This window comes from Procambarus clarkii, chromosome 83, assembly GCF_040958095.1.
Source record: "Procambarus clarkii isolate CNS0578487 chromosome 83, FALCON_Pclarkii_2.0, whole genome shotgun sequence".
Taxonomy (NCBI): Eukaryota; Metazoa; Arthropoda; class Malacostraca; order Decapoda; family Cambaridae; genus Procambarus; species Procambarus clarkii.
Genome location: NC_091232.1, coordinates 5,429,234 through 5,452,481, shown reverse-complemented (window position 1 = coordinate 5,452,481; position 23,248 = coordinate 5,429,234). Strand labels below are relative to the sequence as shown.

General features: G+C 41.2%; 2 protein-coding genes across 2 annotated transcripts in view; both read left to right on the top strand.

Moving 5' to 3' along the window:
- LOC138358346 (GDNF family receptor alpha-2-like) overlaps positions 1-987 on the top strand; it is a 93,544-nt gene extending 92,557 nt beyond the window's left edge. Inside the window, exons 7-8 of the mRNA XM_069316181.1 lie at positions 34-231; positions 892-987. Coding sequence (XP_069172282.1) covers positions 34-231; positions 892-987 — 294 coding nt within the window. The remainder of the gene's footprint in view (positions 1-33; positions 232-891) is intronic.
- An 8,464-nt stretch (positions 988-9,451) lies between these two features.
- Positions 9,452-23,248, top strand: part of LOC123768825 (uncharacterized) — a 75,119-nt gene continuing 61,322 nt past the window's right edge. The window contains exons 1-9 of the mRNA XM_045759614.2: positions 9,452-9,799; positions 10,754-10,894; positions 13,577-13,717; positions 15,761-15,966; positions 17,930-18,037; positions 18,576-18,860; positions 21,948-22,009; positions 22,361-22,432; positions 22,840-22,975. Coding sequence (XP_045615570.1) covers positions 9,777-9,799; positions 10,754-10,894; positions 13,577-13,717; positions 15,761-15,966; positions 17,930-18,037; positions 18,576-18,860; positions 21,948-22,009; positions 22,361-22,432; positions 22,840-22,975 — 1,174 coding nt within the window. The 5' untranslated portion in view covers positions 9,452-9,776. The remainder of the gene's footprint in view (positions 9,800-10,753; positions 10,895-13,576; positions 13,718-15,760; positions 15,967-17,929; positions 18,038-18,575; positions 18,861-21,947; positions 22,010-22,360; positions 22,433-22,839; positions 22,976-23,248) is intronic.

Sequence of the window (23,248 nt, the reverse complement as noted above, 5' to 3'; positions counted from 1 at the left end):
TGCACAAACAACATATAATTTCTACACATCCAGATCATCACTAGAGATCTCCTGATCGACAACACCGAAATAATCGGCAAATTCAACGGCAATAGAAGATTAGACATGATCGAAGCACTATATATCAAACAATCTCAACCAGCTATTAACTTCACGACCAAGGCAGAATATCCAGCACACTGTTCCTGCTACCCTAAGAGCATAGGAAGTAAGAAAGACCTCTTGGCCCAGGTGACACCTTACTTTACACCTTACATCTCTATTGGATATGTATATTCAGTTGCTCAACCTAACTTGAATACATTTCACTTCTGCCACTGAAAATGTTGACAGGTTCAACGAAATACATCTCCTAGCGTCAGGCCATGTGCATCTGTAAATATGAACTTTGGAGAGTTAATTTTTCAACTTCTTTCTCAAGTGAAGAAGAACATAAGAAATATAGAGATAATACGTGCTAGAATTATTGATCTAACACTTTCTGTCATATTCACACACACACACACACACACACACACACACACACACACACACACACACACACACACACACACACACACACACACACACACAATACACACCACGCAAATAATAAATACACACATATAATATTAATTCAAATTATTGTTATTCTCTGGTAATCGACAATACTGGAACGTGAGACGAATTTTAGTGTGCAGTTGATGACAAATGTACAGATTTAGTACAGCAGTGGTTATAATAACAGATGTATAGAGTTATACATATTTTATATATGTATAGAGTTATACATATGGCGCTCTTATGTATCTATATTTGTATGTACTAGTAATGTATGAGTGTATATATATGCATGAATGGTTTATGCATGTATGTACATGAGACTGTATGTATGTCCACATTTGTAAGCAGGCGTATATGTATGAATGGATGAACGTATATTCTATCTCATTTGCATATTTACGTATGAATATGACACCTGCTGAAGATGTCTACAAATACCTGTAATTTGATGTTGGACTGGCATTATATTGACCCGGAACACGTGTTATCATTGTTATCATCATCAAGAACATCACCATCGCCACTATTATCATCACCATCTTCCCCATCATTGCCTTCATCCTCACCACCATTCTGTTGCCCACTTTCATGGGTTGGTAAGGCATCAGCTTTAAGAAATAAGAGAGAAAATATAAATAATGAAAATATGAGCAATAATAGTAAACATATCAACACAATAACAGAATAAAAAATAATTAATAATTACAATGATAACAATTTTAATAATACAAATAGTAAATATTATAAGGTAAATATTAATTAATTTGATAGGTGATAAGTTACTGAAAATAAAATAGAAGAAATATTGAGAAAACGTCTGTCAGTAAAAAAATATTACTATTACGAAATAGTAATATTATTAATAATTGTAACAGAATTAAGCTAGAGAGATAGACAGTTCTTGACTTGTGAGTGGTGCATAGAATGCATACGAGCAAGAGAGAGAGAGAGAGAGAGAGAGAGAGACAGAGAGAGAGAGAGAGAGAGAGAGAGAGAGAGAGAGAGAGAGAGAGAGAGAGAGAGAGACAGAGACAGAGAGAGAGAGAGAGAGAGAGAGAGAGAGAGAGAGAGAGAGAGAGAGACAGAGACAGAGAGAGAGAGAGAGAGAGAGAGACAGAGAGAGAGAGAGAGAGAGAGAGACAGAGACAGAGAGAGAGAGAGAGAGAGAGAGAGAGAGAGAGAGAGAGAGAGAGAGAGACAGAGAGAGAGAGAGAGAGAGAGAGAGACAGAGAGAGAGAGAGAGAGAGAGAGAGAGAGAGAGAGAGAGAGAGAGAGAGAGAGAGAGAGAGAGAGACAGAGACAGAGAGAGAGAGAGAGAGAGAGAGAGAGAGAGAGAGAGAGAGAGAGACAGAGAGAGAGAGAGAGAGAGAGAGAGAGAGAGAGAGAGAGAGAGAGACAGAGACAGAGATGGGAAGGGAAAGCTCGCAGCATGCTAACCAAAGTGAGAAAGACGTCCTCTCCCGTACCTACCAATATAAACAAAAGTAAGAGTGAGAAGGAATGAGAAACAGAAGCTTAAGAGCATAATCTGATTACAACGAAATGTTTCTGAATAATGTAAACACAAAACCGATCGTGTCTTTCATCGATTGTGACAGCTTTCAGTCTAGTTTCTGTCCATCTTTCCTGTAGAGAACTCCTATGCCACTGACACTGTCATGTCATAAGAGTCATGACAGTATCAATGACAATGACTTTTGAGACATCAATGATCAAAAAATAATTGATCCGATTATTTTTAGGGTTCTGCTTTCACTATTTATTTGAAATTGATCAACTAAATCGAGTCCTATTTATGTGAAGATATTTATGTGAGGATAAAACAGTATTCATTTAAATTTTTGTTTTAGTAATATGAACTTTTAATCCTTTGGTAGCGGTCATTGTTTTAAAGTGTAAGGTCACCAGGTGAGTTGTAATGCCTTGCTGCCTTAATAATCCGGTAGTAACAATAATCCGATAATTAGCTTATAATTCCTGACGCTCCATCACGACCTGGCTTGCGTCTCACCATTTGTCCATATATAATTAGCTTTCCTTTTATCAAGTATAACTTTGATGTAAAGCTATAGTTAGCTGTCTCGCGTCGTGGATTTTCAGAGAGCAACGCTCTCGGTGTTCTCTCTGAACTCTTACTTTGCTTGCTCTTCATAGAGAGTTACTTAGCGTTCACTAATAGAACGCTTCTAAAGTCAACCAAAGTCTCTGCTCTGAAGCTACTTTCACAGCATGAATAGAATTGAACTGAATGATTTATAAGCTAATTTAAAATCCATCTAAGAAACAAGGATTACATATTTTTTCCACATTTCCTGACTCTCCTCTAGAAGAGGCAATTTATTTTGAGCCATCGTTGAGTGAACTGGGGAAATAAATAGAGTCAAGTATATATATAGAGCCTCAACTCTTGTAAAGTAAATCCTCTGCCATTTTCGTCAGAGGGAGACACACATGGAGGGGCTAGCGAAGGTCGGAAATCACCTGTGGTGTTGGACGGGGGACGGGGGACGGGGTTGGTTGCGTCTATCATCATGCTATCTATCTGCGTCTATCCGTGAAACACAAAATCAAAATCTTATATGGGATAAATACGTGTTTTTTGAAAGGAGAAAAACAGAATTTCTTCCCCCCTCATCCCCTTCTCTCTGTTGGATTTATTTATGTTTGAATGAAATTGCTTTTTGAGTGCGAAACAGTTTCTTTTTAGGGGAAGGGGGGTAAGAAGTGTTGCAAAGATGTTTCTTTATTGTTTCAGTGTAAGATATATTGTCATTGTTGTAGATCAAACTACCAGTGTGCTGTTAGATGGTCTACAGTTACCTTAGCTCCTCCTAACATGTACTTGTAGCGACCTGAGATGCTCCGAGAGAGACTCTAAGGGGGTTCCAAAACTGTAGTTTGTTCAGGGAACAGAAAACACACACCTGGCTAGCTACATTAACCCGCCGGTGACGTGTGGCGGCATATTCCGCCCTCATCGGAAGCTGTAAGTCAAGTATGATAATGGTTAAGGCATCATCAGCTCTCTTGAGTTATAATTTTTAGGTATTTGTGTGGACTAATGGTCGTTTGTTGGCGTTTACTGTGTGCTTATATGTTCATCTATGCGTGGGTGTCCATGTTGACCAGACCACACACTAGAAGGTGAAGGGACGACGACGTTTCGGTCCATCCTGGACCATTCTCAAGTCGATTGTGAATAGTCCAGTCACAATCGACTTAAAAATGGTCCAGGACGGACCGAAACTTCATCGTCCCTTCACCTTCTAGTGTGTGGTCTGCTCAACATACTTCAGCCACGTTATTGTGACTCATCGCCTGCATGTGGGTGTTCATACTGTATTAATTTGTGTAAATGCCTCTGATTACGTGAGTCTGTGAGAATGTTTCTCTGTATACAGCCTTGTGTCTGTTCAGAATGTCATTGTAACAAGGCTGAAAATAAAAATTCCAACGCTGACATACGGAAAGAAAAAAGACGATCTTCCAGCCGTCTTGAAAACCTTATCAATTCGCAACTTATCGAGTCACGACTTGATATAAGGGTCCAGGATTACGTCGAAACATAATTTTCCTTTAAAATCATATATATATATATATATATATATATATATATATATATATATATATATATATATATATATATATATATATATATATATATATATATATATGTATAATGTTTCCAGGAAACACAAAGTAATCCCAACTGAATGTTTACTGAATATTGATGTAAAGTTGTAACAAGGTTGTTGTTAGGTTGTATGTTGGGTTGAGTTATACATAGCCGCGACCTGATAGTGACGTTGTGGGTGTGTCACCTTGCAGGGGAGAGTTACCCCGGGCGTGTGGCTCTCATGTCACGGGTGAGTGCCGCCCTGGGCACCCAACTCACCCGGCCAGTGCCAGTGCCAACAGCTGCCGCCACACTCCTCATCATCTCCTCCTCCCACGCCGCTGAACCCTTCTATCCCCTCTCCACCATCCACCACTTCCACCAGCACCTTCCAGTCTCCAGTACGTGACTCCAACGTGTCATACACATCTGTTGCATCAACGTCACACGTCTCAGAATGACACACACACACCTGAGCCATTAAGACTACCCCTGCCTCATCAATACGCTCATGCACAAACATAAACTTACACGTAATACGCAGCTATGTGTATCAAGTTCAGAAGCATCTCAGACAGTTGAGAAGCGTTTATCTTTTTTATATCTATTTTGTGTTATTAGTTAACACACAGCTTTTCGGCTCAGTACATGTAATGTGTCATAATTTCTCTGAGTAAAATTTTGTTTTCACATAACTTTAGAATTTCGATGTGAAAACAGTGAACTTATTCTGGCGAACCGTGATAGACAGATGTGACTCACAGCCAAGGTACAGAGCCACGTGTGTTGGTATTTACAGTATATATATATATATATATATATATATATATATATATATATATATATATATATATATATATATATATATATATATATATATATGTATATATATATATATATATATATATATATATATATATATATATATATATATATATATATATATATATATATATATATATATATATGTGTGTACATACGTAGACGCACGTACATACATAGATACATACACACACACACACACACACCTGCACTTACTCACATACAGGAACAGACACAAGTATAAATATTAGGTTAAGTTATGAATAACACAGTTTCATCCATAGAATGATGATTGCTACTTAACACACAAAAGTAAAATTACAAGTTTCAATCTTTCTATCATATGATTTAAAGCACTTTTGTAACATTTCGTAAACTTGTCTCATTTTGGCTCACTGTGTGGAAATTTCAGATAATAACTACAGTTAAGTAGAGCTGAACTTGATTAATCTCATAACTGAATTTGACTTCGTATTGATGAATAGAAGAAATATTTAGCTTTCATTTACACTAGAGGTCATGTATTAGTGGTAATGTTGATGTCTATGGTTCTCTTCACACCTGTAGCGGCCAGCTACCAGTCTGCCTCTACTGGTAGGTCGAGACTTCGGTAGAGCAGGCGACGTCTCTCAAGGAAAGTCGTGTGCACTTTCTTCTCTCAGCTGTCCTACTTTCTCTCTATGTCTGTCTTTCTATCTATGTTTCTATATCTATCTGCCTCTCTCTCTCTCTCTCTCTCTCTCTCTCTCTCTCTCTCTCTCTCTCTCTCTCTCTCTCTCTCTCTCTCTCTCTCTCTCATGTACACATTGTTCCTATGCTTCACAGGCGCCCAACACAGCATCACTCAGCACCTCCAGTCGTAGACTCTTACAAACATCACTGGAACACTCTGTGCATGATCTTGCCCCCACCTGTTGACCCCTTCACAAGACTAATCCTCCCGCCCTCGGCACCTCAAATGAGCACCTTCCAATCCCAGAACCTCCACCTAGCATCTAGCATTTCACCCAGCACCTCACCTTGCACCCAGCACTTCACATTGCACTCAGCACTTCACCTAGCAAGAGCACTAGAGTGGGCGGATGTTAAGTGTTTGGAAGCCTTCACGTACTTGTTGAAAGCTAATGGTAGTGGCCAGAGGCCATATAGTTGTTCAAGCACAGCTTCCCAATTGCTTCTCTTAAAATTAAACTCTAAATTTTGACGATTAAAATAAAGAGTGAAGTCTGAGACACCTCTTCGGAAAGGGATATAAATGGTAGTTTGATGGTAACTTTGAGGTTAATGGATGAGGGGCATTATATGTGCTTTTTTTATGAGTTGTTTAACAGCATAAAGTCTATAAGAGGGTTGCCAACTCTCGCGCATTGCGCGTTATGTGCACGCGAATTCAGCTTTTCAGACTTGCGATCAGTGAACTCAATCCTCGCACAATTTTGAAAAAAACTTCAAATAAGGAAAAAAGTATGAGGCCATTTTAAAAATCAAGAAGTATTGAAAGTAGTTAAGTCATCGGGGAGATGCAGATATGTGCAAAAATATATATTTTTTTGCAGCTTTCTGCTCTCAGGATGTAGTAGATTGCACCACAGTAAGCCAAGACACACATATACACACACACTCAAAAGTTGGCACCCCTGTTATAATGATTTGCTTGTCCCTATGTGCAGTGTTGTGTGTGTGTGTGTGTGTGTGTGTGTGTGTGTGTGTGTGTGTGTGTGTACAGTAACCATCCCACGAGTGACGTCACGTGTCCAAAAAAACAAACAATGCCGATATTTCCTTTTTTTTATTCCGCAGAGCAACTAATTTATTCATGGCTCGTTAATGGTTTTCACCTGATACATTGTATAATATATTTTTAACTGCTTGATGTTTTTATTTGTTTTTGTTTTATATCCCGTGTGGCATATTCAGTTTATAGTACAGGTTATATTATCATTCACAAGTTGTTAAGAAGAATGTGCTTAGAATAGGTATATTGGTTGTGGTTACTGGCTAGGTATATATATATATATATATATATATATATATATATATATATATATATATATATATATATTATATATATTAGGTATATTTGTTGGGACAAGGTAATGAAATAAAATAATGTAATAATAGGCAGAAAGCGCGAAGCCAGTGTGATTATATAATACTTAGAAGAAGGTATAAGGACAAGGAACTGGGATATGATTACGGTACTCAACCCTTTGCACCATCGGGGATCGATCGCCGACCCTGCATTAAGCGAGAGCATGGCTGTATCGAGTAGACCAAATTTATAGTCGGGTTAGGAGGGGTGTGTGTGTGGAAAGTAGGTTAGAGACGCTATATTGGGGTTAGGAGTTAGTGACGCTATATTGAGAAATGGGCGTAGGGCAGGAGTAGGGGGGTGACGCCATTTTGATGCTGTTACCCATGCAGCAGGTCTCCACGATGCTGAAATCGTCCTAAAGAAAGGGGAATTAACTCTATATATGTGGAATGTTGAGTTAGTTATGATAGCAAGCGGACTGCCCGCCTCGCTGACACAGTGTACATGTGTATAAATGTCAAGCTAAACTTCTCTCTTGTCAGGGTGCTAATACTCTGACGTTTCAATTATTTCAACATATATGAATGTCTATATACGAATACTGTTTAGCATTCACTCATACACACTCGGAAGTTTATATGTACATATGTGAATGCTCTGTTTCTAGTTTAGGTTTTGTTTTTCGATCTCTTGTGGGTTTTTCTAGTCTGTATTTCTTCTTGAAATTTTGTATTGTGGGGCTTGATTGCCCTCGAGTACATCCAAGCTCTTGGGCCACCAGCTGTGGGAGTGGGATGATTCATCCTCTTGTGGTCTATCAAGCATTTGGTCTTTTAACATTTCGATCGTATTTCACACCATGACGGTTTGCTGTTGTAGTCTGACCGCATGATAAAGTAATTGAGGAGCACCATGAAATCCTGAACACACATCAGACTGAACATACAATCACTGAACATACAATCACTGAAACAATCACTGAACATCAGACTAAACATACAGTCACTGAACATCAGACTGAACATACAATCACTGAACATCAGACTAAATATACAATCACTGAACATCAGACTACAACAAGAAGTCATTATAGGTTGAGGAATAAGGTCAAAATGCTTGAAGACTCACTGTAAGAGTTGAGACGTCCCATCCCCTCAGCTGGTGACCTCAGGTCCTGGACATACTCAAAGACAATCACGCCCACGACATAATCCTCCCCCCGAGAGAGGAGGAAAGCAACTCTAATGTATATAACACAAGGCATCAGAGTGTGTACTAGTGGATGCTGCACAATAGTCAACTGTGGACATGTATATATATATATATATATATATATATATATATATATATATATATATATATATATATATATATATATATATATATATATATATATATATATATATAAACCAATATACACCGTGTCAGCAAGGCGGATAGCACACGTGCTATCACAGCTCGCTCTGTATATTTCATATATATAAACTTTTTCCTTCGCCTGCACCTCTTTATATTCTCCTTTCCCCCCTCCATCCCCTTAAATACAACAACGGCAGGTCCACGAAGGCATGAACAAGGAGGTCACCTACTGTCTTCTTCAGCAACTCAACAAGATAACTAAAACCATAACTATTTGACCCCTGGTCTTCACCCAGGACATTAGGAGGTGGATCTCCTGTGGTCAGAAACGTGGTAGAAGTAGATGGAGCTGACATTCGAGTCAGTTTTTTTGTCATCAATTGTTGTTTTAAATCACCGGCCTGCATCATTGAAGCACTAATGGGCTTGATGTTGTTTTAAAGCTGGAAGCAGTCTAATTAAACCACTAAATGCTATCGCATGCATGTTAATATTACTATGTAAATATTTTTTTATGATAAAACAGATATAAATCACCTGCAAGATTCTTGAGATTTTGAGAAACCCTGAGCGTCCGTGTGTGTGTGTGTGTGTGTGTGTGTGTGTGTGTGTGTGTGTGTGTGTGTGTGTGTGTGTGTGTGTGTGTGTACCCAACAATATGGCCCCCCCCCCTACTAACCAAGCATCAATATCCTAGCCCCACCCCAACATGACCTACTCCAATCCCCCACAACTTGACCCAATCCCCATTTCCCCAACCTCATATCCACCACGAAGGAATCACAATCGCTCTAGGAGAAGAAAGATGTCTCATGTGTACAGGTTTGTGTAACGTGTTGAGTCACGTGAAGGCATGGAGCAAGCATGGTGGGGTTTAGGAGCACAGCATTGCCTGACGCACTCAGCAACCACCTACAGTAGATACTGCTTCTCCTGCACACACTATAACACCTGTTGACAGTATTTAAACCAGAAGTAGCTTGTTCACTCGCGCGATATTTTTGGGGTAATGTATGACTCATAAAAAGGAGCAGTTGTAATTAATTTGTGATAAATCATTATATGTGTTTAAATAATCTCTTTTCTCTCAAATCACTAATGACTTGTTACATTTGATTTAACTGATAGATATAACAAAGATAAAATGAAGAACCACGTTAGTATTGCAATCAATATTTTTTAATGATTTGAAAATCCACTGCAAAAAGCAAGATGTTAATTTCACCGGACAAAAAGGCCCATACATTACCTTCACTTATGATTCCACTTCCCACCCCTCTTTTGTTAATGTTGTTGTTCCTCTTCCCCCGCTGGTGACGCGGTACAGAGTCTGACCACAACGTGTCGCTGGAGCAGCTCAAGCACGTGGCTGGCACCTGTCAGTCTGCCCTCGAGGACTGTATGGCTGAATCAACCTGTCGAAGGTGAGACACTTGGGAAATCACCGAACCTTATTTTAGGTTTCTGCTGGTTTCAAGGTGTGTGATAGTGAAGCTTATAAGCCTTAAGATATCTTGGTTTCACGGTGTGTGATAGTGAAGCTTATAAACCTTAAAATATCTTGGTTTCACGGTGTGTGATAGTGAAGCTTATGAGCCTCAAGATATCTTGGTTTCACAGTGTGTGATAGTGAAACTTATAAGCCTTAAGATATCTTGGTTTCACGGTGTGTGATAGTGAAGCTTATAAGCCTTAAGATATCTTGGTTTCACGGTATGTGATAGTGAAGCTTATAAGCCTCAAGATATCTTGGTTTCACGATATGTGATAGTGAAGCTTATGAGCCTTAAGATATCTTGGTTTCACGGTGTTTGATAGTGAAGCTTATAAGCCTTAAGATATCACTCCTGGAGTATATCATTGAAGATTTTTATCAGTTAGTATTGAGGGGGAATCTATGTGCTAGACACTCGATATTGTATTAATGTGTGTTTATGTGAGTGTTTGTTTGCTAACGCATATGTGTATTTCTGCCCGTCAAACTGCGCCTTTGGTTAAGATATCAACAAATAATTCTAAATAAATTCTGTCCTACGCTTATACATATTCTGGAGGAGATTTAATTTGTGTAAGAAGTAAAGCTTTCATACATAACGTCATCATCAGCATTAAATCCTGTTTTACATTTTAATGGGCATTATGCAAGTTTATTGTCGCAATTTTCATAATTTATCTCACCCAGTCAAACACAACATTTTTGGCAATTTTTTTTAACTCATTTCATTTCCTTTTTCCCGATTCATCAAACATTTTCTGCATTGATGTCCCTTACACTTCGTTTGACTGAGAACGGAATGAAAATGCAGTAGTTACAGAGTGCAACAAACTACATCCTTTCATTAACTTGCATCCTTCTGTGTGTGTTTTCTGTTCGTCAGTCACCTGGAGATGGTGAGCAGCCACTGCGACACCGCCTACTGCCACAAGGACGCCTGCAGGAGCTCCATCCAGGACATCTACAAGTTCCTGCTGGAGACCAACCAAGACCTCGCCCTCAAGATCGCCCTCTGCGTCTGCAGGTCAGTCTTCCTCTCCACCACTCCTTATAATGCTGGATTACCTTATGCAGGCCATGAATAACGTGGCTAATGTATGTTGACCAGACCACACACTAGAAGGTGAAGGGACGACGACGTTTCGGTCCGTCCTGGACCATTCTCAAGTCGATTGTCAATGGACTTGAGAATGGTCCTGGATTACCTTATGTTCTAAAGTAGTTCCAGGATGCTAATAATATAGGTAGTAAAGGAAAAAAGGATGAGTCATAATACGAGGTTAATTGCATGTTCAAAAAATATTTTTATTATTTTTCTGTTGCAAAGTTTTGATTGTGCATAATTTTTCCCAGGGAAATAATTGTGTTTCATTTTATATCCTCAATTATGTTCATGTAAATATAGCTAATTCCAGCGTCTCCTTAGACATCTGTGTCGTTTATAGTGTAAATGAATAATTCACAAAGAATGAAGCAGAATGAGATAAGACGTCAACCCCAGGAGTCGGATGGTTGCTTGCTCTTTAGTTTCTGAGGTGCACTCTACCGCTGACGTCTCCATGACATCGTATTCTCTTACTTAAATAACACTCCAGAGGATTATTGCAATTTTCCATATCATGAAGTGGGGAGTGCAAGGGCTTGCAGGGTGTGTGTGTGTGTGTGTGTGTGTGTGTGTGTGTGTGTGTGTGTGTGTGTGTGTGTGTGTGTGTGTGTGTGTGTGCACCAGGAGGTGGGGTGTCTACCATACGTCTCGGCCGGTGTAATGCTTCTTAACCGTACCTTGAGGAAGGTATGCGGCTCTCAGAGTTATTTCCCAGGAGGGATAAGATCACCTGTGCTTCAAAAGCCATATGTCCTGAGAGGTACAGCTACGTCACCTGTGCTCTGCTTACTGTGAGGATTCTCCGAATATTTCAGACTGTTATGGAGATTCTTTTAGTGCTATATTGTCCCGAATCTTATAATTAATGAGGCTTATATATGTGTATCAAAATATCAGTATGTTTCGTGGTGATCAAGCTGTTTTAAGATACATTACATTCATTTATTATGTCTGGAAACGTCCTTAAACTTAATTTATCCTGGTATGCTGATGTTAATATAGAGTTGTGAACTAAACCACCGCGATGCGTACTAGTGATAATGTTGCTTACGATCCATGCTAATGCATTAATAATATATTCTCAGTTAGCACTGGAAGAGATGCTTGATATATAGACCATGATAAGGCCTGCTTCGGGCTAGTACTTTCCTGACGTGAAGAATCCGACACCTTCCTCCCACTGACTCCAGAAAACACACAAAGTGACGTAGCTCAGTCGATTAAGGCAGTGTCTGGGATGCTCCTGGACGCAGGTTCGAATCCTCGTCACGGCCCTTGTGGATTTGCTCACACAAAGTGACCATATAGTGTTACTTGCTGCGGTAACATTGTCAGTTGGTTCACTCGGACCCAAGTGGACTTTGGGTCAAATCTGACCTTGTCTTTATTAGCACCTTTTGCTAACTCGTTAGAGGAATTTTATCTAGGAGTTCGAGTGGGAGAGAGAGATTGTGTCTTAAAGACGTTTACTTATAAAGTAAACTCCCGAGAGTTACCTCTTGTAAGATGATATGGCTGTTGGAAGTTATTTCCTTGAAGAAGCTATCTCATTGCTCATGTTCTGAAATATGTCTTATATGACACTTTGTGAGACAGATATTAGTTGAGTTGTCGTTGAGAGATGGACGACTGTCAAATTGTTTGGAGGAAAGTAATCACGAAGCGACTTAAACGTGTAAGTTTCTCGGATGATGTCGTTAGAAGATTCGATGAAGTCTTAAAGAATCTGAATTAAGGAGTGTGTCTTAAACTTTAAGTAGTGCATAAGGTTATTTTGTACGAAGGTGGTCATTATATGGCGGTTGTCCTCATCTGGTAGTTGTCCTCATCTGGTGGTTGTCCTCATCTGGTGGTTGTCCTCATCTGGTGGTTGTCCTCATCTGGTGGTTGTCCTCATCTGGTGGTCGTCCTCATCTGGTGGTTGTCCTCATCTGGTGGTTGTCCTCATCTGGTGGTTGTCCTCATCTGGTGGTCGTCCTCATCTGGTGGTTGTCCTCATCTGGTGGTTGTCCTCATCTGGTGGTTGTCCTCATCTGGTGGTTGTCCTCATCTGGTGGTTGTCCTCATCTGGTGGTTGTCCTCATCTAGGGACTCTCCGTTTAACACCAAACAAACACCCAGAAGTATTGATTTTTCAAATTATATCATATTAAAAAAATAAGAATCAATAATAATCCTTGCGCGCAGCCATAATGAGTCTCACACTCCGCTCGAAGGTGTTTAGGAAAAAATCGAAAAATGATTTCGAAAAGCTTATTTACAAATGTAATTTATCTCCTCTTGTGTGTGTGTGAAGGGATATCCCAGGTGTACATTGGGATACTGAAGGATAGGGATCAACCAAATGCGTATGTCTATACGCATTTGGTATACGCTTTAAGCATATGTCTATTCGCATTTGGTATACGCTTTAAGCGTATGTCTATACGCATTTGGTATACGCTTTAAGCGTATGTCTATATGCATTTGGTATACGCTTTAAGCGTATGTTTATACGCTTAAAGCTTCATGTGTGTCGGAAGATCCGATGTTCTTCGTTATGTTTTAATGTATGATCTGCCCCGGTGGGTGTGGCTGCTGCTGCTGCTGCTGCTGCTTCAGGGACACGACCAAGCAGGGGCAGACGGAGTGTGCCAGGGCCCAGCGACGGCTCCACCCGCCCTGCGCCCACATGTCCGAGTCCGTGTCTGCTCGACAGTGTCACAACCTTGGTCGTGACTGTCGCTCCGACCGTGTCTGCAGGTAACTTGTGTGTGTGCGCGTGTGTGTGAGGTGTGAACGGCCAGTTGAACGGAATTCAACCACAATTGGCACGGTGGAACTAATCCTCCAGGGAGAAGTTGTTGGCTGTCCCCCTGTGGGTTCCAGGAGCTGTAATGTGTGGGATAACCCATCGGGCCCGAGTCCTCGAAGGGCCCCATGGGGCTACTGGGTTTGGGGTGACCCCCCAGAGACCCCCGAAGTACCCCGTGGGGCTTCCGTGGTCTTTGGAAACCCCCGGGTAGTATGGAATCGTGGGATGAATCCCGGAAATAGGACGATTGTAGTGAAGATCTTGTGTAGTGAAGATAGAGAATCATATGTGGCTAAAGGAAGATCATATATGGGTGAGTATCCTCATTATATCATGTGTAGTATCCTCATTATATTAGAAGCTTAATCTTTCATCATATTCATCAACATTTAAATGAAACACAAACATAGGACCCAACTTGTGCAAATAATATTGGCAAATGCTGTAACACGAGGTTCACAGTATCCTCCTCTAGGGTAAGGTATACCTGAAGTTTTCCCAAATACTGTGCACTTCTCACATTATAAAAGCCTCCAACACTCACATTATTTCGGCTTTATTGAACTGCTCGAGTATAACATCTCCAATGGTTCGCAGATATGCGGAAAGAGACCGCAGTCAATTTCAGTCTTCCATTCGACTCTTTGATGAACTAAAGAGTCATTTACGACTTCCTTTTGCTTCAGTCATGTAGTATTTCTCTCTTTGATATTCTTGCTCATACTTCTTTGTCCACAATCGTACTCCACAAAGCCTATCGTACTGGGACGATAGACACGTTACAAACCCAGTAGTTGCCTCACTCGCGACGATAGACATGTCACAAACCCAGTAGTTGCCTCACACGCGACGATAGACACGTCACAAACCCAGTTGTTGCCTCACTCGCGACGATAGACATGTCACAAACTTAGTTGTTGCCTCCCTCACGACGATAGATATGTCACAAACCCAGTAGTTGCCTCACTCACGACGATAGATATGTCACAAACCCAGTAATTGCCTCACAAGCGACGATAGACATGTCACAAACCCAGTAATTGTCTCACTCGCGACGATAGACACATCACAAACCCAGTAATTGTATCCTCTCACTTTATAATCCTCTTTATCTGCTCCTTTATATTCCTCCTCTTTATTCGCTCCCTTCTACTCGTTATCCGCTCTCTTCAACTCCTTTATCTGCTTCTTTCTATGGTTCCTCTACGTTCATTCTTATCGCAACATTACATTTCTCATCATTGTCGTCTACTGCGTTCTCATTTCTCATTCATGTTAGTTTCTTTTCACCCTCCTGGCCTTCCTTCTCACTATCGCACGGCTCACGTTCTTCACCATCACCTTTGTTTCTCATTGTTGTTTCCTTGTTGCTGTTCCTCATCTTCTCATAAGATCTCTCCCGACATGCTTCGTATCTTGATTATTTATCACATTTTCTACCATTCTATTGACTCAGTTATATTCGCATATGAGAAGTGTAGAGAGCACATTAACCAAGTCTAATATGACAATGTTTTACTTATAGGAGCACCGTTATCCATCACTAACCTAATCACTATCAACGCTCTTTTTTCTCTAACCATCACTAACAACTACTGGAAACAAGCATTACTAACTACCTCTAACTGCCATAATCTTGACTGACTCTGACTAACCACCCAGGTACAGGCTGGAGCACTAGGAACTGTGTACAAGTCAACAACAGGAGCAGTGCTGACCAACACTAACCATGCCAACAACAGTTACTAACAACCACTAACCATGCCAACAACAGTTACTAACAACCACTAACCATGCCAACAACAGTTACTAACAACCACTAACCATGCCAACAACAGTTACTAACAACCACTAACCATGCCAACAACAGTTACTAACAACCACTAACCATGCCAACAACAGTTACTAACAACCACTAACCATGCCAACAACAGTAACTAACAACCACTAACCATGCCAACAACAGTTACTAACAACCACTAACCACCCAGGTACAGGCTGGAGCACTACGAACTGTCGTGTGCAGCAGACACCATGACGGGACGGTGCGCTGGCCAGCACCAGGAGTGCACTAAGGCCATGCTGGGACTCCTGGGTACTGACCTCCACACCAACTGTGTGTGTAAGGGCAGCGCCTTCCAGGACATCAACCAGTGCCTGGCCTGGAAGCGTCTCCTCTGGGGCAACCCGTGTGTAGGTCAGTTGAACGACTTGTTTAGATTCAGCTACTCAGAACACAAAGTTCTGAGTAGCACGGGCTATGGTGAGCCCGTAGGTCAGTTGAACGCTTTGTTTTAGATTCAGCTACTCAGAACATAAAGTTCTGAGTAGCACGGGCTATGGTGAGCCCTTAGGTCAGTTGAACGCCTTGTTTTAGATTCAGTAGTACGGGCTATGGTGAGCCCGTAGGTCAGTTGAACGCCTGGTTTTAGATTCAGCTACTCAGAACACAAAGTTCTGAGTAGCACGGTCTATGGTGAGCCCGTAAGTCAGTTGAACGCCTCATATGTTTTGTATAGCTGAAGGAAGATCGCGCATTTTTCGCGAATTTTAATTACTTATCCGTCTTCTGCGCGCGTCAGTCCGAATTACGAGTTTTGCATTTTGTTGTGTGTTTGAGAAAATACAATTTATTATTTATTTTTACTAAACAAATTGCGTATTTTTCATTTGGTAATTTGCGTAGATTGGACACGCATGATATCAGCATGACGAGAATTTTACGCACTATTAACTACCTTAACTTGTCCATTGTATAAGATGCATAAATTATTATTATTATTATTATTATTATTATTATTATTATTATTATTATTATTGAGAAACTTACTGCAATGCCGTAGTGTTTGAATGAAGGTGAAGGAAAGACCAAATATATGTGTGTAAATATATTTTTAAATCAAATTTTAGGCTGAAATCTTTATCTTTTATCAAGGTGCTCTAAATAATGTTCTGTTTAACAGGTGTTTAACACGACCTTGATCAAGGCTGTATAGGTGTCATCCAAAACTTTGGTTTAAATTATTCACTTACACAAGTATTGGGTCGTTCCTTCACCTTCATTATTACTCTTATCATTATTATCATTATTATCTAGGACGTGATGCCATCTGCCACCAGGACCGTCTCCTCTGACTCTTCTCTAGAACTGTTATTACACAAATAGAACGTTGCAAAATATAGTCAATCGAGGAGAGGAAAAACTTGTCATTCCATGTTTCTTAAAATTAAAAATAAAGTACATTCGCGTTGTAATCAAGGAAGTACCGGGGTCGAGTCATTAAAATAAGCTGTAGAGATAAAATAGTTTTTATGTCTTAGTGTATAAAAGTCTTGGTAATAAATTTCCGTCTAAATCTTGTAGAACTTTTTAAGAGTTCGCGACAAATAAAGTCGAGAAAGGGAAGAGAAAGAGGGAAGAAAATATATATATAAAAGATCAAGAAAAGCATGACAAAGACAGATTTAAACAAAGAGAAAATAAATATATAAAAAAATGCAAAAACCTCGAATATAACGAGAACAACAAATAAAGTAGAGAGCGAGGGTGAGAGCCCCCCAAAAAATCCACAAACAAGAGGAGAAGAAGATGGAAGACAATATGATAATTGTGTGTTGAGTGTGTGTGCGCGAGCATCTTAAGTCTTTGGGAAGAAGGCTTTGACGATAACTTCCACAACACAAACTCACCTAACTTTTTAAAAGCCTTGTCTTACCCCCCATTTATTGTCTCCCTGCTGGCGTTTCTTGGCGCCTACTTGTCATTTTCCACCACCGGTCCCCCAGTCGTTGTCTTCACGAAGCTGTTTTATGTACTTTTCTGAATGTATCTTGTCTTGGTGGTTAGCTGGGAGTTGTCTTAAATGTTTGTATTACTTAGATTTTGTAGTAGTTTAAAATATGCACTCTGGGAGTCGTTGTTTTTGGCTCTTTATATTATGTGCTTAACTACCATGTTTTGGCTATTGTGTATACTCAATGGCTTGCATATATATATAGTATCTGTCTGTGTGTGTCTCTCTCTCTCTCTCTCTCTCTCTCTCTCTCTCTCTCTCTCTCTCTCTCTCTCTCTCTCTCTCTCTCTCTCTCTCTCTCTCTCTCTCTCTCTCTCTCTCACACACTGCCGGAGTCTCAAGTGAGGACTGTGTGTGTGTCAACAGTTGAGTCGCAGTTGACGTATCACCTGGCGCACCTCGGACTGGACGCTGACATACTGGTGTCCTCCTTCACCGACGACCACCACCAGCAGGTCGACCCGCACGACCAAGGTAAGCAGGTCGACCCCGCCCCCCCATCCCCCAGGGGGGGAGGTCGACCCCTACGACCAGGTTTAGACGGGCTGTAGTCTGGGCTGGTCGACCCTTGCAACCAGGGTTAGAGGGACAGTAGAAAGGGTTGAAGGGTCAACCCCAATAACCAAGTTTAGACGGGCAGGCCGATTCGTACGACCAGGGAAGGATAGACAGTAGGACGAGCTGGTCGAACCCATGACCAAAACGGACAGAAAGACGGGAAAAAGGAACAAAAAATGTGATTAACTGATGGAACAGTTCCAATGCATTAATCTGGGATGTTAAAAAAAGAAAACAATTATGCTAAAACATGCTTTCTGGTAATATCTTCCATTACTAAAAATATTACACAGATCACATACAAATTCATGTAAAAACGACTAATGAAATAACATAGATTTTTTTGGTTGGGCGTTTAATATAATTACCAGTGATAATCGTATCGATAACTGGCACAGCGATACGAGAACTGCTTTTATTACGATGCAAATCGTGGAGTTTTTATCAACCACAGGCGAGCAGGGTCCATCGCCCCAGTATGCGGTGGGTCGTGGAGACGGCTATAGCATCCACGACAACGGCTACGACTCGCTCGACGACCAGAACGACGCTGACGCCGAGCTGATCCAGGTGGACGACTCCCGCCTGCAGGCGAGGAAGGTGGGAAGCACCGCTCAGAGTGACCCCACACTGCCCCAGATCGACCTGGCCTCGCCCTCCTCTACCACATCTACCACTACCACTACCACTCTGCCCACCACCATCACCACCAGCCCTCCGACCACAACATTGCCGGAAAGTAAGTACCATTACGACCAAGAGTCGCGTTTACCGATATATAAGAATTACTTATAGCGTGCCCTAACTTATATTTTTTTATAAAATCCGTAACCTATTTTACAGTACTGAATGCCGCTGTAGTACATGCTACTAGCAATGCGTAAAGATATGCTAGTCAAACGCTCAATATCTGTCATCCTTCTCTCTGAAAACTAGCTATCTCTAGTTATTGCCTTAAAGTTCGTTCTGGTCATGTAAAGGGCGAACACATTTGCATTCCTGTAACGCTCTGGTGCGTTACAGAAATCATTCTGGCAAAGTACCGGTACATAATTCACCTTAAAAAATAATTATAATAACAAAAAATAGGTTAGTAACAATTATTTTTGTCGTATTGACGCAAAATGTTTCGAATACCGCGTACCAAAGCTGGGCTGAGCTAAACAACAGCCACACTGCTTTGCGCGAGACCGCAGCTTAACGCGAGACAAGAGTTTAGCGCGAGATCACTGGTCAACGCGAGACCACAGCTTAACGCGAGACAAGAGCTTAACGCGAGAGCCTAATGGAGCCACTTCTGGCTCCATTGCAAACCATATGTGTAAAATGTAATAATTCTGTAAGAAAAACTTTTAAAGTTCTGCTATTTTCTTTAATCTTACGTTCTTATGACTGGAGAAAACTGCCACCTCTCTGTTGCGCTCACTTGAGGAGACGATTTTCAGTTCCCAAGTGCTGGCCAGCTCTACGCCACGACCACGGAAGAGCAGTTCTATGCCACGACCATGGAAGAGCAGCTCTATGCCACGACCATGGAAAAGTAGCTCTACGCCACGACCACGGAAGAGGAACTCTACGCCACGACCACGGAAGAGGAACTCTACGCTACGACCAAGATAGAACAGCTCTGCGCCACGAAAAAGATAGAGCAGCTCTACGCCACGACCAAGGAACTTACGCCACGCCAAGCACCTCGCCACGACAAGGAATAGAAGAGCTACGGAACGACCCAAGGAAGAGATGAGCTACGACCCGAGCAGTCAACCGAGCAGTTACAGACTCCTGAGAGTCAGTAAATGATTCCAATTTACACTATTTACACTACACCTATAAGCAACAATGTTGTTCACGAGACATAGTTTCATGTGCTTCTTACTGCCACTTAATTGTGTAATATAATTATATAATTATATATAATTCAAAATCTCTCAAATATCCAAGAAATATCCCTTATACGGCCTCCTCTTCTTGCTCGCCCTCCAAAGAATGTGGAAAGAATGCAAAAATAAACAATTCTCGCCCCCGTCCAGGGCAGTTTATTCCGAAATCTTTTATGCTACCAACATCTTGGCGGCATTTGTCACCGTCAGAGAAGACAGCTTCCCCCGGCAGACACCGCTCGCTACCTCCAAGGACCTGAAAATGTTGAGAAGATATTCCTTCCTCTTCCGGCCTGTCGGGGGAGGTTTAGCATTGCCGGAGGCAAGCCTACGAGCCTAATACGCTTCGACTGAGCGAAGATCATGAGAAAGTTTCGACAAAAGGGATATTGACTGTCACAGAAAAATAGAAGCATCACTTGGATGTGCCTCCAGTTTTCGGCGCCATGAACACAAATCTGTTTCATCTGCTGTGCTCTCAAAATCAGTATTTTCTCAAATATAAATGAGTGTATATTCGAATTTGGGGTACGGTTAAGCCTGGATTACGGTAGGTTAGGAGTTTAGGTTCTGTTGGTTAATCTTTGTATTTGTAGTACGTGGGTGAAGCATTTACAGAGTTGGGATTCAAACAGGAGGCTGTGTGAATCGCGAAGCCCTGTTCGAAAAAAGTTTCAATGTCATCAGTTGTATGTTAAAGAGTTTTTAATTAAAAAAGAGGGAGTTTGGACGACTGGATTAACCATATTTTGGTTATTCTTTCTGATGATTGGCTGAGCCTTGGGATTGGTTGCTTAATTATGTTTGAAGTATTTTTTAAAAGTGCTTCAATCTCTTCCTATGTTCGAACTGAACTTCTCAAAATGCTTTACCCAAGTAATTTATATATAAAAGATTGCCTTCGGAATCAAAATAAACCTACTTAACCTAACCTAGAACTATGCCTAAAACAACATTATATATAAATCTAAATTTATATTATAAATATAGTTTTTTGTAAATAGATCATATTCAGGTGTTTACATATGTTAATTTATTCTGGCGAGCGTGCGCGCGCGCACCCTAGACGAGCATGGCTTCAGGACGGGGCTGCTTAGTATAGACAAATAACAATGCAATTGTTAAGCAATGTTGTTATTGCTAAATAACAACGGTTGAATTAAGAATAAATAGGGCATGTGGCGCCCTCGACTCACGACCGAAACCTCCGGGTTCAGTCCCCGGGTAAGACAGAAACGGTTGGATACATGTTGTTTCCTCCTGATGCACCTGTTCATCTCTATTAAGTAGGTACCAGGGAGTTAGGCAGCTGTTGTGGGGTGGCATTTTCGGGATGGTCAGTAGTTGGCCAACTGACCATCGAGGTTTGTTGATGGTCCCCCTAAAGTGGACCATCGACAAGCCTAATCACGGGCTTCCTGTCCCCGACAGCAACGGGAATTAAGATATTGACTGACCAAGAAGCAGTTTCTTAACACTGTTTCACTTATCGTTGTAATCACTGAAGCCTTAGACCAAGAGTGTCTCCAATTACACGAGGAGGACAAGCTGTCTTTTGGACACCATCAATATATTTAAGACCTCACATTTTCCATAACGTCATTGGCAGTGTTGACCAGACCACACACTAGAAGGTGAAGGGACGACGACGTTTCGGTCCGTCCTGGACCATTCTCAAGTCGATTCTCACTATCGACTTAAGAATGGTCCAGGACGGACCGAAACGTCGTCGTCCCTTCACCTTCTAGTGTGTGGTCTGGTCAACATACTTTAGCCACGTTATTGTGACTCCTCGCCTGTCATTGGCAGTGCATCACCCTGGAATGTTGACTTAAAAATAATCGTTCATTTAACACCACAAGCTTCCAGTCTGCTGTGGAAATTGTTGTGTGTTTACACCAAGGCGTGAGTGGCAGTACTTGATCCTGAAACGTTTGTATTCACAGGATACTGTGCAGTGAAGCGAGACACCAACACCTACATTATCGAAGAAGGCAACAGCATGCGGGTAAGTGAGCCTCCCATTACACAATCACAATCAACAACAATACTCTTACAACTTTCCATCAGAGTGACAATCGTAAAAAAACGAGGTAGTATTTTGGTCCTGTAGCTTTTACTGAAATTGGACTGTACTTAAAAATATATATATATATAAACTTTATATATATGAGCGCATTAGGTGCTTTAGCTTATATCGCACCAAGTGCTCTATACTTTTAATATGAGTGCACTGAATGATCTGCTTTATATATAAATATATGATTGCACCATTTTATATCATCACTAAATTTGTCAAAGAGAAGCACAAGACGAAGCTTACCCGACCTAACACATGTATATATATATATCACCGCAGCTGTACAAGGAAGGCGATCAGGACTGTTCGGATCTGTGTTTCTGTGAACTTCACGAGCAGACCAAGTGCAAGGTAAGGCCGCCAGGCTGCATTGTCTCGTGTCTACCTGCATATCGACTCGCCAGTCTTTTGTTTATCGCTCTGACGTGGCTTTAAACAACGAAACAAGCGCCTCGATCCCTCCCACATCCTCTCATCCATCTCTGAACACCAACGTCTCCACCTTCCACACCCACACCTCCAGTCCTCTCACACAATCACTTATCTTAAATGAATATTGAATTCTACCCTCATATTTGAGCTTTAAGATCCGTATCAAATAACTTTACGATAACCAGATTATTTGGGCAGGCAGGAGTGGTGTACGCATCTCACCTCTTGGAGTTTGCAACAATGTTGATGGGATATCTCAAAAGATATCAAAGAATTCATCATTATCAGACTCGCCAGCTGATACCTGGTCCCTGGTTTGTTGACAGGTGGAAGTGTGTGTGGTGAGTCGGCCCTGTGAGACACACTACGCTGTCTACCACCACAACGCCCCGGCCTACCAGGCCTACCGCGGAAAATGCGTCTGCTACTCAGGCAATTTCATCTGCCAGAGACCCAGGCAAGGTGAGTGGCCTAGGGTGAGAAGCACGGGAAGAGCTGTAAGTGTTAAAGGAACATTGATGGAACTAGGACAAGGGTGTGTGTGTGTGTGTGTGTGTGTGTGTGTGTGTGTGTGTGTGAGTGTGTGTGTGTGTGTGTGTGTGTGTGTGTGTGTGTGTGTGTGTGTGTGTGTGTGTGTGTGTGTGTGTGTGTGTGTACGTACTTTTTATTTTGATGACTTTTAAGCTCAGAATAAAAGCTATGGTTGCCCTTTACACCCTCAGGTCTACCCTACCC